The sequence below is a fragment of the Nilaparvata lugens genome, chromosome 4 (genome assembly GCF_014356525.2).
Source record: "Nilaparvata lugens isolate BPH chromosome 4, ASM1435652v1, whole genome shotgun sequence".
NCBI lineage: Eukaryota > Metazoa > Arthropoda > Insecta > Hemiptera > Delphacidae > Nilaparvata > Nilaparvata lugens.
In genome coordinates this window covers 5,889,666-5,904,687 of record NC_052507.1, presented here as the reverse complement: position 1 = coordinate 5,904,687, position 15,022 = coordinate 5,889,666, and the positions used below count along the sequence as shown (strand labels likewise).

At 34.6% G+C, this 15,022-nt stretch overlaps 1 protein-coding gene across 1 annotated transcript in view; it reads left to right on the top strand.

Annotated features, from left to right (window-relative positions):
• The window catches only part of LOC111055183 (RNA-binding protein 25), a 98,743-nt gene that overhangs the window by 40,335 nt on the left and 43,386 nt on the right, over positions 1-15,022 (top strand). Inside the window, exons 11-13 of the mRNA XM_039425656.1 lie at positions 3,202-3,333; positions 8,856-9,005; positions 12,775-12,924. Coding sequence (XP_039281590.1) covers positions 3,202-3,333; positions 8,856-9,005; positions 12,775-12,924 — 432 coding nt within the window. The remainder of the gene's footprint in view (positions 1-3,201; positions 3,334-8,855; positions 9,006-12,774; positions 12,925-15,022) is intronic.

The window sequence follows — 15,022 nt, the reverse complement described above, 5'->3', positions numbered from 1 at the left end:
ATTCTCATCATGAAAGAAAACAACGTACGTTTTGAGCTCCTTAGCTATAATATTTATAACAAGTACTTGAAGGAAAGAAGATTGTTCCATAATTTGCATCTACAGCTGCGTAAGACTCACGCGCCCACTCAACAAAAAAAAAAAAAAAAATGAACACAGAAAATTTTGAACAGAAAATAATTAAATAAATATAGAACGGGAAGTGAGCCAATCAATACTGTGAGTATTCATATTATTCAAAATATATCATGATATCAGAAATTGAAACATGGTTTCTTTAGATTGAGGTAATCGTGTGTAAGCTATAAGATGCTATTATCTGTTATTAGATCTATTATATGTACAGCTCATCAAAATATATAATATCACAACACCAGTACTAGCAACAGATAAGGCATAAATGGAAGAATACAATACACCGCACGTAAACAAAAAAGTATCTCGTCCATTTTAGAAATATTATTATCGGGAATCAAATTAAAAATCTATTAATTACTCCTATTCAAACATGGAAATAAAAATAATTACTAGTAAACTGTAAAAGAAATAAAAGCCCACACAACAGATTTTTTCACTAATCAAAAACCAATTAAAAACCCTGATCGTTAAAGACTAGTTTATGATTTTTGTTCAAATTTCTTCATAATTTTTTCCAAATCTGCCTGACTATTTATCACATGCACTTGATCATCACTGTCTTTTCTAACCAATATTTTCCAGTTTCTTAGCCAGACATACTTTACATTGTGAGTCTTTTTCAACAAACGAGCATTTTTGAATAGAAGTCTATTCTCCTTGGTGAGCGAGGGATTGATGTAAACAATATTCTCCGAATTGAAACCCAAATCACGAGCTCTAAGACCCTTTTGCTTCTTGGAAAGTTCTAGGAGAGCAAGAGCATCGGATCGTCGCACAAATTTAATCACAATGCCGCTGTCCGATGTGCGTGGATTAATTCGTAAGGGATGCATAATATCAATTAGTTCAAGTGAAAAATCGAATTTGAGAACAGAAAACAGTTTTTTAACAATAACAGAAGTATCGTCATCTTTCTGAACCGGTATACCAGTAATTTCAACAGTATTTCTTCTTAGATACTGCTGAGTGTCATTGAGTTCTACCCTTAGTTTGCTAACATCACACTTGAGTTTAAAATTTTCCGAGTTTAACTTTTCTAAGAGTTCGGAGTGGTTTGATAATTTCTTATCATGTTTATTCAAATCCTCTCTAAAGTCCTTTAATGAATTTTGAATATCCTCAATGGATGTTATGATATGTTTCTGCTCAAGTTTCGTAGCCATGACCTCATTAAAAATTATTTCCAACTTTTCATCTGTAGAAAGGGAGGCGAAATCGAGTTGACCACATTTATCAACATTCTTATCGTCGGACGACGGTAGTCGACTATTAGAACGAGTTGGCCTCATTGTAGATAACACAACTTTGATACTCAACCTTTCACAAAAATCTGAACAAACACGTTTAATTTTTGTAAAAAATGCTGTTTTCTCAGACTATTTGTCACCTTTTAATGAAACACACCTGATCAAACTATCAAAAGCAACTCTATTCACACACTTGTAAAATACTGCAGCAAAATATCACTAAAATCCTTCATAAATTACGTTCTTTTACGGAGCTTTCAAAACACGTCTATCTCTTCATTTGCGATAACTGAAACTCTAAATGAGAAATCTGCTATGTCATAAATCTGCTATGTTTCAAATTCAAATCGTTGGAGCCGTTTTCGAGATCCGTTGAACATAAATAACCAGCTATAAAAATATATACAGAAATTGCTCGCTTAATATAATAGGATTGTATAATTTAGGTTTTGTTACCCGGCTAATTCAAGTTTTAACCAAAATGAAGCTATGGATACCATCAGAAAAATATTTTTCAAATCTTCAAACGATACAGAATTGTTTTAAAAATATTTTGAGAGATTGTGGTAATGTTTTCTTCTATTAACAAGATAGACAGACCGTTCTATAAATTCCGGTTGAAGCTGGGTTCCTATCCACCAGTGACAGTGAGAATATCATTCCTATAAGTTCAAATGGGTTTGTACATACTCGATAGGCCGTGCTGAATGTGAACAGTCCAATCAGAACTCATGGAGATTACATTTTCACTGTCACTGGTGTGTGGCAATCCAGCTTTATGCTCTCCTGATCAATAAACGAATGAAGTTTCAAATTCTTAGTAGACGATTCTTTTAGGCTCGTGTGGCAGAGAGGACATAGAGTCCTAATTTCGCCCTTAATAAAGGCAATAATTATTCTATTTTACTCTATTCTACAAATTACTGATATATTGCAATTATTCATCATTTAATTTACATTTCGTTTATAATAATTATTAATTATTTTGTCTTGTTTTATATTATGCAATCGGTCGTATTAGTTTTGACAGTACATCAGATATTTGTATTTGATATTCAGTATTAATTAACCCTTTCCTTTATTCCCCAGCATTGAATTGGATTGTCAGTATGTCTTTATTCATTTATTTATTAATACAATTCAGGTATAAAAAACAGGTATTCACCCAAAACTGTTTTTAAACTTAATTTAAAATAAACAGACCATAGGTTATGTAGAGATCATGGTTTGATTTACACAGTTTTAAGTTCAAAAAGGTTTCAACTGGAATTTTGAATTTATCTTATTAATTTACTTTCAAACACAAAACTTGACTCCTCATCCATAAATTGGTTGTTAGTTTTATAAAATAGAATAATTATAGTAGACTATCCTTTAAAATCAATAAAATAATAAAACAAGAATACAAATTGTAACGTAATTTTAAAGGGTACAATAATTATATTTTATAAATACAAGAAATTAGCCGTGAGTTCATACATTTTAAAAAAATATGGATGTTAGATGTTTGCATAATAGATTATTATTCATAAATATTTGTCCTAATATTCCTGCTTGAATCACAATAATTCACATGATTGCATTATAAATGATAATTTAATAGTTCTTAAAAGATAGGATAATGTCAAACATAGCTGCATAGTCATTTTATTAACAATAGATTCCATTAAAATCGTCTCATTACCATTAAAATTTGAAAGAGGCATAGTAAAAGAATAGTAAAGTTTTCCTCTTTCAGATTATGATATATTTAATCATAGATCGTTGTATTGATGAATGATTGATTGATTTCATGTAATATTCTGTTTTATTTTAGAGAACAAGAGAAGCTGAAATTCGAGCGGGAGAAGATTGAGAGGGAGAAAAAAGAGCTTCTCGTGCTTCAGAGAGTAACACAAATTATAGAGAGAGACCGTTTGAGACACGAAATCAATCTTCAGAAAAGACAGTAAGACCATTTTTTCCGAGCGAAAATATTAAAACGTAAATAATAAATAATAGTTATTTGTATATCTAGAGTGAAAAGTGCTGTTTTTTCTCCCTGAGGGAAAAGTTTGAAGCCCGTGGCGAAGCCGAGGGCAACAATTTTCCTGAGGGAGAAAAAAGCATTTTTCAGTCGTGATATACACAACATTTTTCCTCCACCTACATTTTTATAAAAACTGCTAATAAAATAATTTTTAAAAACGTATGTGACCAAACAATGTGTAAATTAAACAGAAATAATGTGTAATCTAAAAAGTAAACAGAAACAGCTGGCTTGTAATCACAGTTCTCCTCCTTGTAATCATAGTCGGCTAAAGTTGTAACAACAATGACAGCCAAAACTACAGCTATGATGAAGTTCCCGTTTCAAATTTGATTAGTTAATAAGTAATATTCGTTGGCTGATATTTTGAATAGCATGGAATAAAAGAAAAAAATATATACATTTTTTAGTATAGTGATATGAAGTTTGTAATAATAATTTCAGCATACAAACATAAATTTTATATATCGATTAAATGCCTGGTTGAGGTATTGAATTTAGTTGGTTTAATGACTACTCTATATGCTTCCTCATCTGAGCTTAGACCTTCAGACCTATTCCAAATGTACGTTTTTAAAATAGAGATGCTTCCCATGTTATTTAAATGGAGTCACTTTTACTCCCTAGGGAGTTTTTCTGTTTTTTAGTACCGAGAGCGAAAAAGTGACACTTTAGTATCATGTTTCAGGGAGTAAAGTAAGTACTTTTGACAGTAGGTGGAGGAAAATAAATATTTATTCAATGACAAGTACATTGCAGAATAACAATAATCGAATATTGAATTCAACAAAAATGCGTAGGTAGTGTACAGTCAATGAATACAATATTGTTTGCTAAAGAGTGAACTTTGTCTGCAAACAGGAGCATATCTCATAATGTTCTTCGGGGTTACGAAAATTCACTACAGGAAGGCTATTCCACTTACCTAGATGAACATTGTACGTGTAGATGCAGGGATTCGAACAGTTTTTTCAACATCTATAAAAGTTCAATGTGTGCTCCTTTGTTGGCATACGTCAACACAAAAGTCTTGCCCAAACACGCCCCAGCATGTCTCTTTTGATAGAGGTGACCGCATTCATTATGCAATCCTTCAGCGATATCGTTCGGCATTGGTGGGGTGGAGACATTGGGTCATATGAATAAAAACTGAGCATATGCTCATGAGCATGGAGCATAAGGTTTTGCACATTAGCATTAGGTAGAAGTACAGTAACTATATTATCCACAGTATGGCCATTGACTGTCACCATAGCCACCTCTAATACAAGGCCCCGGCCTACGATATTGCAACATCGCAGTGTAGGCCTAGAATCTAATACATGATTGGTGGAAAATATTTTTAAATATACCAGCTGATCTTTTTCACCAATCATGTATTAGATTCTAGGCCTACACTGCGACGTTGCAATATCGTAGGCCGGGGCCTTGTATTAGAGGTGGCTATGCTGTCACGCTTCTGATTGGTTAGCTCGGTCACATGGTACAAATCCGCCAAGTACAAGTTACAAGTCCTATCTTATAGAATTAGACATTTGGAACTTATCACTTATTTTACCGATTGTAAACATATTTTGAACTCACGATGAGTTTGATATAACATTTTCGAAGGGAAATTGATTATATTTTAATATAGGCAATAAAGAAAATGTTAAAAACACTAATAAAGCTTGAAACATTAATTTTCCTTCCTTCGGACTCATCGCAGACCACTTCTAGAGCTTTCGCGGACAACTTATTGGGAACCAGTGATCTAGATAAATATGCAGAAAGATAAATTTCAATTTTATTATATTTCCTCATCCAATTTATTGGATCGAACTTCAAATAATCCAATTTCAAAATACTTTTTGCGGCTCAATTAAATATAACATTTTATAAAATTTTTAACCGTGATTAAGTGCTGATTAAGTAGTACGTCTTGACTTCTATTATTGATTCTCTTCAGTACTGAGTACCCTATCCATAACATGTTCAATAATTGGTCAATAGTTATTGATATAATATGGATTTAGAGTTGCATTACCACGAGCTTAAGATTTGAAATATTACTAAATATGAATAATAATGGTAATGTGTTTTCTTTTTCAATTGCTTACATGTTTATTAAAATCATTAAGTAGAACTATGGCTAGAACAATTGGCTTTTCCACAGTTTATATCCAATGTTGTGTTTAAAATATTCTCGTCAGACTTATTGGCTGTCAACTAATAAAACAAAATATTTGAATGTTATGGAATCTATTGTGATAAGAATTCCATCATATTTCCACAAATAGATATGAGAACTTCATTATTATTTGTCAATGGAACAAAATTTATTACAATATCATGACATATTTCAAAAGCTTTTTGGAGATTCAGCTTTCAGGTTACGTTACCTACCTTTCATTTTTGCTCGCTATTATCTACGAATTACTGTTTCAAGTTCAAAAACTATATTGGGAAAATATAAAAAACATTAAAGAAATTATATCGAAGTTAATATTCACAAAAATATGCTTTAATAAGTAAAGGCAAGCGATTTTACTTATAATCGCCTATAAGCTCCATTGTAAAATTCAAATATTTGGAATCTTCATGGCGGCGGCGGGAAAAAAAATACCAATGGCCATACTGTGGGTAATAGAGAACAGATGTAGTAGACCCTTTGCTGTAACAAGCGGTGTGAGACAAGGAGATGCCTGTTAGCAGTGTTATTTAATCTGGCGTTGAATACGGTTCTCCAGGCTCTAAAGATAAATGGCAACATTACATTTAAATCGGACCAAGTATGTGCCTACGCAGATGATGTTGTACTCATTTCACGGTCAAAACAAAACCTACTGGATATGTTGGGAGTATTAAAAGAAGAAGGAAAGAAAATAGGCCTGGATATTAACACAGAAAAGTCTAAGTACCTCAAAATGACGGCAGAAGATAGACGCAGACAGATAACTGACATTACAAGTCTGGGTCAACAGTTAAATGGTGTGAGGGAATTTAAATATCTAGGAACTATAATCAATAATAAGAATAGGATACAAGAGGATATTCATAGCAGAATCTTAGCTGGAAATAGAGCGTATTTCGCCAACTTGAGACTAATGAAGTCCAAGATCCTTTCTCGAGGAACGAAATTGAAAATCTACAAAACTCTTATTAGACCAGTAGTGACTTACGGCGCAGAGGCATGGACATTAAATGTTAAAGAAATAAATGCGCTGCGCATCTTCGAAAGGAAGATTATAAGAAGAGTTTTGGGACCAGTGAGAACAGCGAAAGGTTGGCGAGCAAGGAGTAACGCAGAGGTGAACATGTTCCTAAATGAAGAAGATATTGTGCGCTTCATCAAAGCGCAAAGAATAAGGTGGCTCGGTCACGTGACAAGAATGGGAATAGTCAGGTTACCCAACAACTCGATGATCGCACAAATGATGGGGATTAGAAAGCGTGGAAGACCAAGGAAGAGTTGGCTACGGGATGTGGAAGAGGACTTGCATAGCATGGGAGTGCGGTCGTGGAGGAGAAAGGCAGGAGACAGAGAAGCATGGAGGCAAATCGTGAGGGAGGCCAAGGTCCACACCGGACTGTAGAGCCAGCGAAAAAAAAATACTGTTGGTAATATAGTTACTGTAGGTAGAAGCATAAGCATTTGCTCATTTTTATCTGAATAAGCTTTACCTTATGCTCCTGAACTCTGGAGCAAATGCTCACGTATTTTAAAGATTTTTCATCAGCTGATTCGCGCCTCACTTTGTTTTTATAGTGAAAGGTTAGAATGTGCTACTCACGTAAGCGCTAAATATGTAATTATAGACACCGCTTGTGTTTGGTCGTCTGCTCTTTTCTCTATGTATGAATTGAGTTTTAGGTTGGTTAAGTTATGAATTTTGAAATAATAGCGTGAAAAAATTTCATCTCTATAATAATCTTCAGCATAATCTTATAATCTCAATAGCCTTAATCGTCTACACTCTCACCTTCTTAAATGCCTATTTCCTTTTCTATGATGGCTATCTTTATAACAGGTAGCTATCTTTTGTATTTACTCTTTTGTAGGAATAATGGTGATATATATCATGGTTGAATCTAAAAAGAGTTCTATAGTTCTCAACTATTGGTTGTGATCGTATCTGGTATAGTTTCCTCTTCCTCACACGAATTAGTTGAGCCATTTTACTATGAGCAAAAGGTGAAAAACTGCTCTAGATTAGACTCACCTTTTTGAAGCATTTGCTTTAAAAGTTGGTCAAATGCTCTAGTTTATTCATACAAATAAACTACTTATTAAAAACAAATAAAATACATTTTGAGCAAAAGCTTTTACTTTTAGTTATTTAGTTATTTATTCACATTGTGTACAAATACTTAACATGAGGAAAGGCACAACAGGCTCATGCCCAAAACTGTCCCATTTCCAATTTATACTATACTGTCCAAATCAAAATGTTGGTTATTTCACTTTCACTTTTCAAAATACAATTTACACTCTTCAATACTCAGATAAACGAGCAAATTTTGAATCTAATAGATACTATTAATCTAAAATTAAAAAATCTAGAACAGTAAGTAAATAATTATTGAGCAAATGCTCAAACTATTTTTTCGATGAGCATGAGCAAAAGGTTTTCCTCACGTCTATTCATAGAAAATGAAGAATATGCTCAATATTTTAGAAGTATAAGCAAATGCTCAACTTTATTCATATGGTCCCTTGTCTTTCACATAGCCCCAAAGAAAGAAGTCACATGGCGTGAGGTCTGGTGGCCACAGCAAAAGTTGTTGGTCTTCCTCCATCGTGTTCCTCAGCGTTGTGCTGAGGTACCGTCGAAACTCGTTATTAAAATGGGCAGAACAACTGTATTGCTGGAGAATAAAGTCATTTAATAGCTGAGGCATAAGCCATGAGCATGTCCAGGTACGTCATGCCGTTTAATGTCGTATGGCCCATACACTGCCATTTGGTGTCAGCCGTTTTCTACACCTTCCGGGCAAACGGTCAACTAACTGCCCAGTATCCGTGGAAAAAATTGTTTGAATTGCTCTTTTGTACAGTACTTGTTTCATTATTGTAAGTGGAATAGATTTTTTGTAATGAATTTTCCTAACTCCGAAGAACATTTTGAAACGTCCTGTATTTTCAATTTCTGTCTTGTAGGTTTTGACTGGATACAAATGGAAAGAGAGAGGAAAATAGTACTTTATATTCCGTATATTATTTCAAGGGGTTTTCAAATAACCAAGGTTTGTTTTGCATTTCGTCAGGATACAAATGGAAAGAGAGATGGAAATAGTACTTTATATACGTTATATTTTTTCAAGGGTTTTTCCAAGTAACCAAGTTTTGTTTTACATTTTGGCAGGATACAAATGGAAAGAGAGATGGAAATAGTGCTTTATATACGGTATATTTTTCTAGGGTTGTTCAAGTAACCAGGTTTTGTTTTTAATTTTGACAGAATACAAATGGATAGGGATGATGAGCCAATACGGAGGAGAGCGTCGCCAAACATAGTGAGTGCCTACACTATAAGGAAACGCTTGAGGTCCTCCTCTACCTCACCGCCTCCTCAGTTTTCTCGCCGTCGTAGAAGAAGTGACAGCAGCGAGTATGTAACTTACTATTCCTTCATTTTAGAATAGAATAGAATTTGTCATCGTATGTCAAATTCGTCCATAAAGCCTATGTGAGGCGGTCTATAACAGACAGCTAACAAAACTTTTTGTCTTAAAACCGTTAAGAGATTAGATTAGATTTCTTTATTTATTTATGTTACAATATTTCCTGGCTTATACACTAATTTACATTAAATGACGATAATGCTAGTTATTCAACGAATTTTACAAAGTATAAATAATTAATCAATGAGAATGAAGATTCAATGCAATTAGAATAACGATAATATAATAATGTTATGTAACTTCATAAATCGGCGGTGTTTCAACAAATAATTGTCGATTCTCTAAGAAGGATTTAAAATATCCTTCCCATTAACACACGACAGGGTTGTGATGAATTAGAGCTGTTGGGAAATATAACTCGAATTAATGTTCAAATAATAAACTCTACTTAATAAGTTGAAAACTAGTTGATTTGAATCTTAGAATCATGGGATGATTGAATGAATGAAAAATAGAATAATAGTGAATACAATATTGCATTAATAATTAGAATTAGATAAATGAAACAAATGTTATAGGGTGGGATTTAATTAAAATTTCAGAAATTGATTGAGTAATATTGACAATATACGATACAAAGAACAGAAAATCTTGAGATGGGAAGATGAATATGTATTATGTAGAATGGAGATGGGATGTGGAGAATGGATGAATAAATGGGATGAAGAATGGAAAGGAAGGGAGATTAGAATATTTGTCATGCAGTGCTCTAGGATTGGTCCGCAACCGAACGTCACTCCAGCAGAGCGATTGATGATCGACCGGCGAGCAACAGTGGTTCGACCGGGGATCGCGAGAAGATCTAACATCTTCCGTAACGTTCATGATGGGTGCGTAGGCGGAGTGACTGTGGTTCGAGGGCGGTACGAGGGAGGAGCGTGCTCGGTGCGGGTTGGAAGCGCAAATATGTGTACGCAGCTTTACTCTCGACAACTAGTTAATATGCAAGACATAATATGAAGTACTGTCTCCGGTCCTTCAGTTTCAGCCATTGCACCTATAGAAAGGTGTGAAACAAAAGTATTGCTCCAGAGTAGACAGCATCGAAATAGACTCGGACAACTCATGGAATGTGGAGGGAAGCACTATGAATTTCACTTACCTAGGGAGTTGCATAACGGATACTAATGAGCAACTCAAAGAAGTTCAAAAACGTATCACTGCAGCCAACCGCACATTTTTCTCCCTTATATGCATATTCAAAGCTAGGAATGTACACCGTGAATGCAAGATAGAACTATATAAAAGCATTATAAGGACAGTGGTGTGTTACGGAAGTGAGACATGGACAATGACAGCCAGAACAGCAGACCTGTTGAATGTATTTGAGAGAAAGATGCTGCGAAGAATATATGGACCGGTGTGTGAGGCAGGACAGTGGCGTATCCGTACTAATGCAGAGTTAGCAACACTCTATAGAGAACCCCCACTATCGGCCCACATAAGATTGATGCGGCTCCGATGGGCAGGACATTTGCAACGGATGCCAGATATACGTGTGCCAAGGAAGGTATTCGTGGGACAGCCTGGAGGAAGGAGACCTGTTGGAAGACCAAAAGAGCGATGGGTGGATAGAGTGACTAAGGACGCTAGGGAAATGCTACGTGTGAGGAGATGGAAAGGTGCAGCAATGGATAGAGATGGCTGGAGGCAAAGTTTAATTGAGGCCAAAGCCCGATTTGGGCTGTAGCGCCATTGGAGAGAGAGAGAGAGAGAGAGAGAGATAGAAAGGTGTGATATGGTCATCCCTTCTTGCATCATACAGGGTGGGTGGAAAGTCCGAGAACGGCTTAATATCTCATACACAAAGGTTATTTGACGGTGGGTGTGATTGGGGATCCTACTCGAATTGAAAATACTACTTTACTATGACTTCAAAAATCTGGTCCGCCATATTGAATGCAACTTTATTTTTTTAAATAGGAAGGTGGTCATGCGATACATGATTTCGATACGAAATTTCAAGAAAAAAGAATGGCGGAAACCGCATATCGATATCTCAAACCGTTTAGAAGATATTCACATTATTAATCAATACTATTCAAAGCAGAAAGGAGAGAAAAGTATGAGAACGGCTTAGTATCTCATACACAAAAGTAATTTGATGGTGGGTGTGATCGAGGATCCTACTCAAATTGAAAATACTACTTTACTATGACTTTAAAAATATGGTCCACCATCTTGGATCCGCCATATTGAATGCAACTTTATTTTTTTAAATAGGAAGGTGGATCATGCAATACATGATTTCAATACGAAATTTCAAGAAAAAATTAATGGCGAAAACCTCATATCGATATCTCAAACCGTTCAAAAGATATTTTTGTTATTATTAAATAGCACTTATGTATTTAATTTCTGATATGCATGATATTGATTAATAATGTGAAAATCTTCTGAACGGTTCGAGATATCGATGTGTGGTTTTCACCATTCATTTTTTCTTGAAATGTAATATCGAAATCATTTATCGCATGACAACCTTCCCATTTAGAAAAATAAAGTTGTATTAAATATGGCGGATCCTAGATGGCGGACCAGATTTTTGAAGTCATAGTAAAGTAGTACTTTCAATTTGAAAGGGATCCCCAATCACACCCACCATCAAATTACCTTTGTGTATGAGATATTAAGCCGTTCTCGGACTTTTCACCCAACCTAACTGCATAGTTCAATGCACGCTGCAATTTCATATTAAGCTCCTCAGTCATGTCATTGTAGACCATGCTGCCATAGTCCACAATGGGCCGGACAAGACTTCGAACGAGCGTAACACGAAGGTTGGTTGGGAGAAACTTCCTCAACCTCTTGAATTGATGCATTTTTGCGAAAATCCTCCTCGATAAGGTGGGTTAGGTTAGGTTAGGTTACGTTACGTTAAGTCCAATTAAGATTCTTATCTATTAAAACTCCCAGAGCCTTGATACATTCCTCAAACTGAACTACATGGCCATCTAGCATTACTTTGGACACTGCATTGAAGTCTAGTTGATTGTACAGTCTGCCATAAGCAACAATAATACTTTTGCATTTTAAGATGAAGAAAGGAAAAAAAAGATGTTGTCGAATTCCACTATAACGGTTCGAGATATCGATGTGTGGTTTTCACCATTCATTTTTTCTTGAAATTTAATATCGAAATCATGTATCGCATGACAACCTTCCCATTTAGAAAAATAAAGTTGTATTAAATATACAGCGTGCATTCAATACAACAAAAAGTTTCAAGTGATGACCTCATAATAACAAAGGCAGATAAAGTTATAGTGGAATTCGACAACATTTCAAGTGAGTGTTATTTTGTTATTCAATTTGGTTTGTATATAATCTAAATTATACATTTTTTGTTTTCAAATGTTTGAACAGAAAATTGAACCTGAATTCAAGTGTATGGAACATAACCTACTTTCTGGACTATTTATAGTGTATAAATCAAAATTCTGAAAAGAAACAGTTTTGGGCTGTGCCTGTTAGCACTTTTCCAATCATTTTAAAGAATTGTGTTCGGTTTATCAAAAGTCAATAAATGAATAACGAGCGAAGCTCGGTGCCCCGATATTCATGAAAAATCAGAGGAAGGTTATTTACATAGATAGAGAAAAGAAAAGAGAGAGAGAATGAGAATTAGTGCTTCATATACGGTATATTTTTTCCAGGGTTGTTCAAGTAACCAGGTTTTGTTTTTAATTTTGACAGAATACAAATGGAAAGGGATGATGAGCCAACACGGAGGAGAGCGTCGCCAAACATAGTGAGTGCCTACACTATAAGGAAACGCTTGAGGTCCCCCTCTACCTCACCGCCTCCTCAGTTTTCTCGCCGTCGTAGAAGAAGTGACAGCAGCGAGTATGTAACGAACTATTCCTTCATTTTAGAATAGAATAGAATTTGTCATCGTATTTGCAAGAACACTTGGACATCGCCATTTGAGTATACGATTACAGAGTAGAGTATAGTCAAAAATAGTAGACAGAAGGTTGATCACTCATCTATAGTATTTAAGTTGACAAATAAATAATAATAATAAATATAGTTATTTGTATATCTAGAGTGAAAAGTACGACTTTTTCTCCCTGAGGGAAAAGTTTGAAGCCCGAGGCGAAGCCGAGGGCAACAATTTTCCTGAGGGAGAAAAAGTATTTTTCACTCGTGATGTACACAACATTTTTCCTCCATCTACATTTTTTTATAGAAACTGCAAATAAAATCATTTTAATAACTTACGTATTGGTGACAATGTTTCCTAACAACATAACCTAAAATCTAAAACTTTAAAACCGGCCGTCTGATTGGCACTGCCGATTGCTCTATCTATCGGCTAAAGTTGTAACAATTATTATCAGCTGGGTGTTTAGCAAAAATGGCTGACTCCAGATCACGCGGTTCAGATTTGAATTGCAGATCAAAAATATTTGTTGGCTGGTAATTTGAATAGAATAAGATATTTTAAAAATTGTATAAATTTTTATCGTCTACTAATATTAAGAATATAATATCATACAAACATATATTTCATGAGTTGATCAAATTTCTGGTTGTGGTATTGAATTCAGTTGACTCAATGACAGACACCTCTTTATGCTTTCTCATCTGAGCTTAGACCTTCTAACCTATTAAAATGTAAGTTTTTAAAATAGAGATGCTTCCCAAGTTATTTAAATGGAGTCACTTTTACTCCCTAGGGAGTTTTTCTGTTTTTTACTACCGAGAGCGAAAAAGTGACACTTTAGTATTATGTTTCAGGGAGTAAAGTAAGTACTTTAGCCAGTAGGTGGAGGAAAAATAGATTTTATTGTCGTAGACCAATATAGGTAATTTACAAAGTCATGGTAATACAATTACAAAATAATAAAGTCAAAGCAATAGTTTAAAGTCACAAAGTACAATTACATCAAGTAGAATCGAAAAACTCTGTCAGACAATATAGACATGCAATTGGAGTGGGGGAACTGCAGCCGTGACGTAGGCTGTAGTACAAAGTAGGCAAAATATCGCATTCTTGAAAATCATACGGTGACGTATAGTCAAATTATATTACATAAACATGTTCTGACATACAAGCTTTCTGTTTCTGCTTTACAATAATCATCAAAACATTTGAATAATACAAGCATTTTGCCATTTAAAATCAAAAACCTAACCTTTTAACCTACTCTTTCAAACCCTTAAGGTTTCTTCATCTTCTAGGTCGTTATTATATTTTATAGTTTGGCACTACATCAGCTTGTGAATTTCAGGGATGAGATATTTTGATTTCCGTAGTACAGTTGTAGAACATGTGTTCAGTGCATTATGAATGAAATGCATCGGATTTATCGGGATCGGTTTATTGTAATGCATTGGTTTATCAAGATTGTTCTATGGGTTAATCTGAAATTATAATAGTATAACGTTGTCTACTAACGCTTCTCCAGCTTATTAACTTTTTCATGTCACGTTTTTAGATTCTTGAAAAACTTAAAATTTCATTTTATTCATACATGTTGAATGAACTTAAAATTGATATATTTAACTACATTATTAGAATCGGTGATTCATTTCCTATAAGTACAGAGATTTTTAAAGTTGTAGGTCAATTTTAAGGGGATTAAACGACGATGTATTTGAAGCTACAGCGAATAAACTGTATGCTCAGTGTGGTTACTCTTTCACTTCTTTACTACACGTGACGTCACGCTGGCTTTCCCCCGCCACTTTGAATCTTACACCTGTGAGTGATCAACCTTCTGTCTACTAACGTTGGAGTATAGTATTATCACAGAATAGCATCAAAGTTTCAGAAACTTATCACAGAAAATACATCAAATATTTATCAAAGAAGCAATCAGAGAAACAAGCATCAATGCAAAGAATAGTAAATTTATACAAAAGTGAGGTCATTGAGGCAGGCCGCGGGCTATAAATGGGCAGACTGGGCATTTGCCCAGGGCGCCAAATTCTTGAG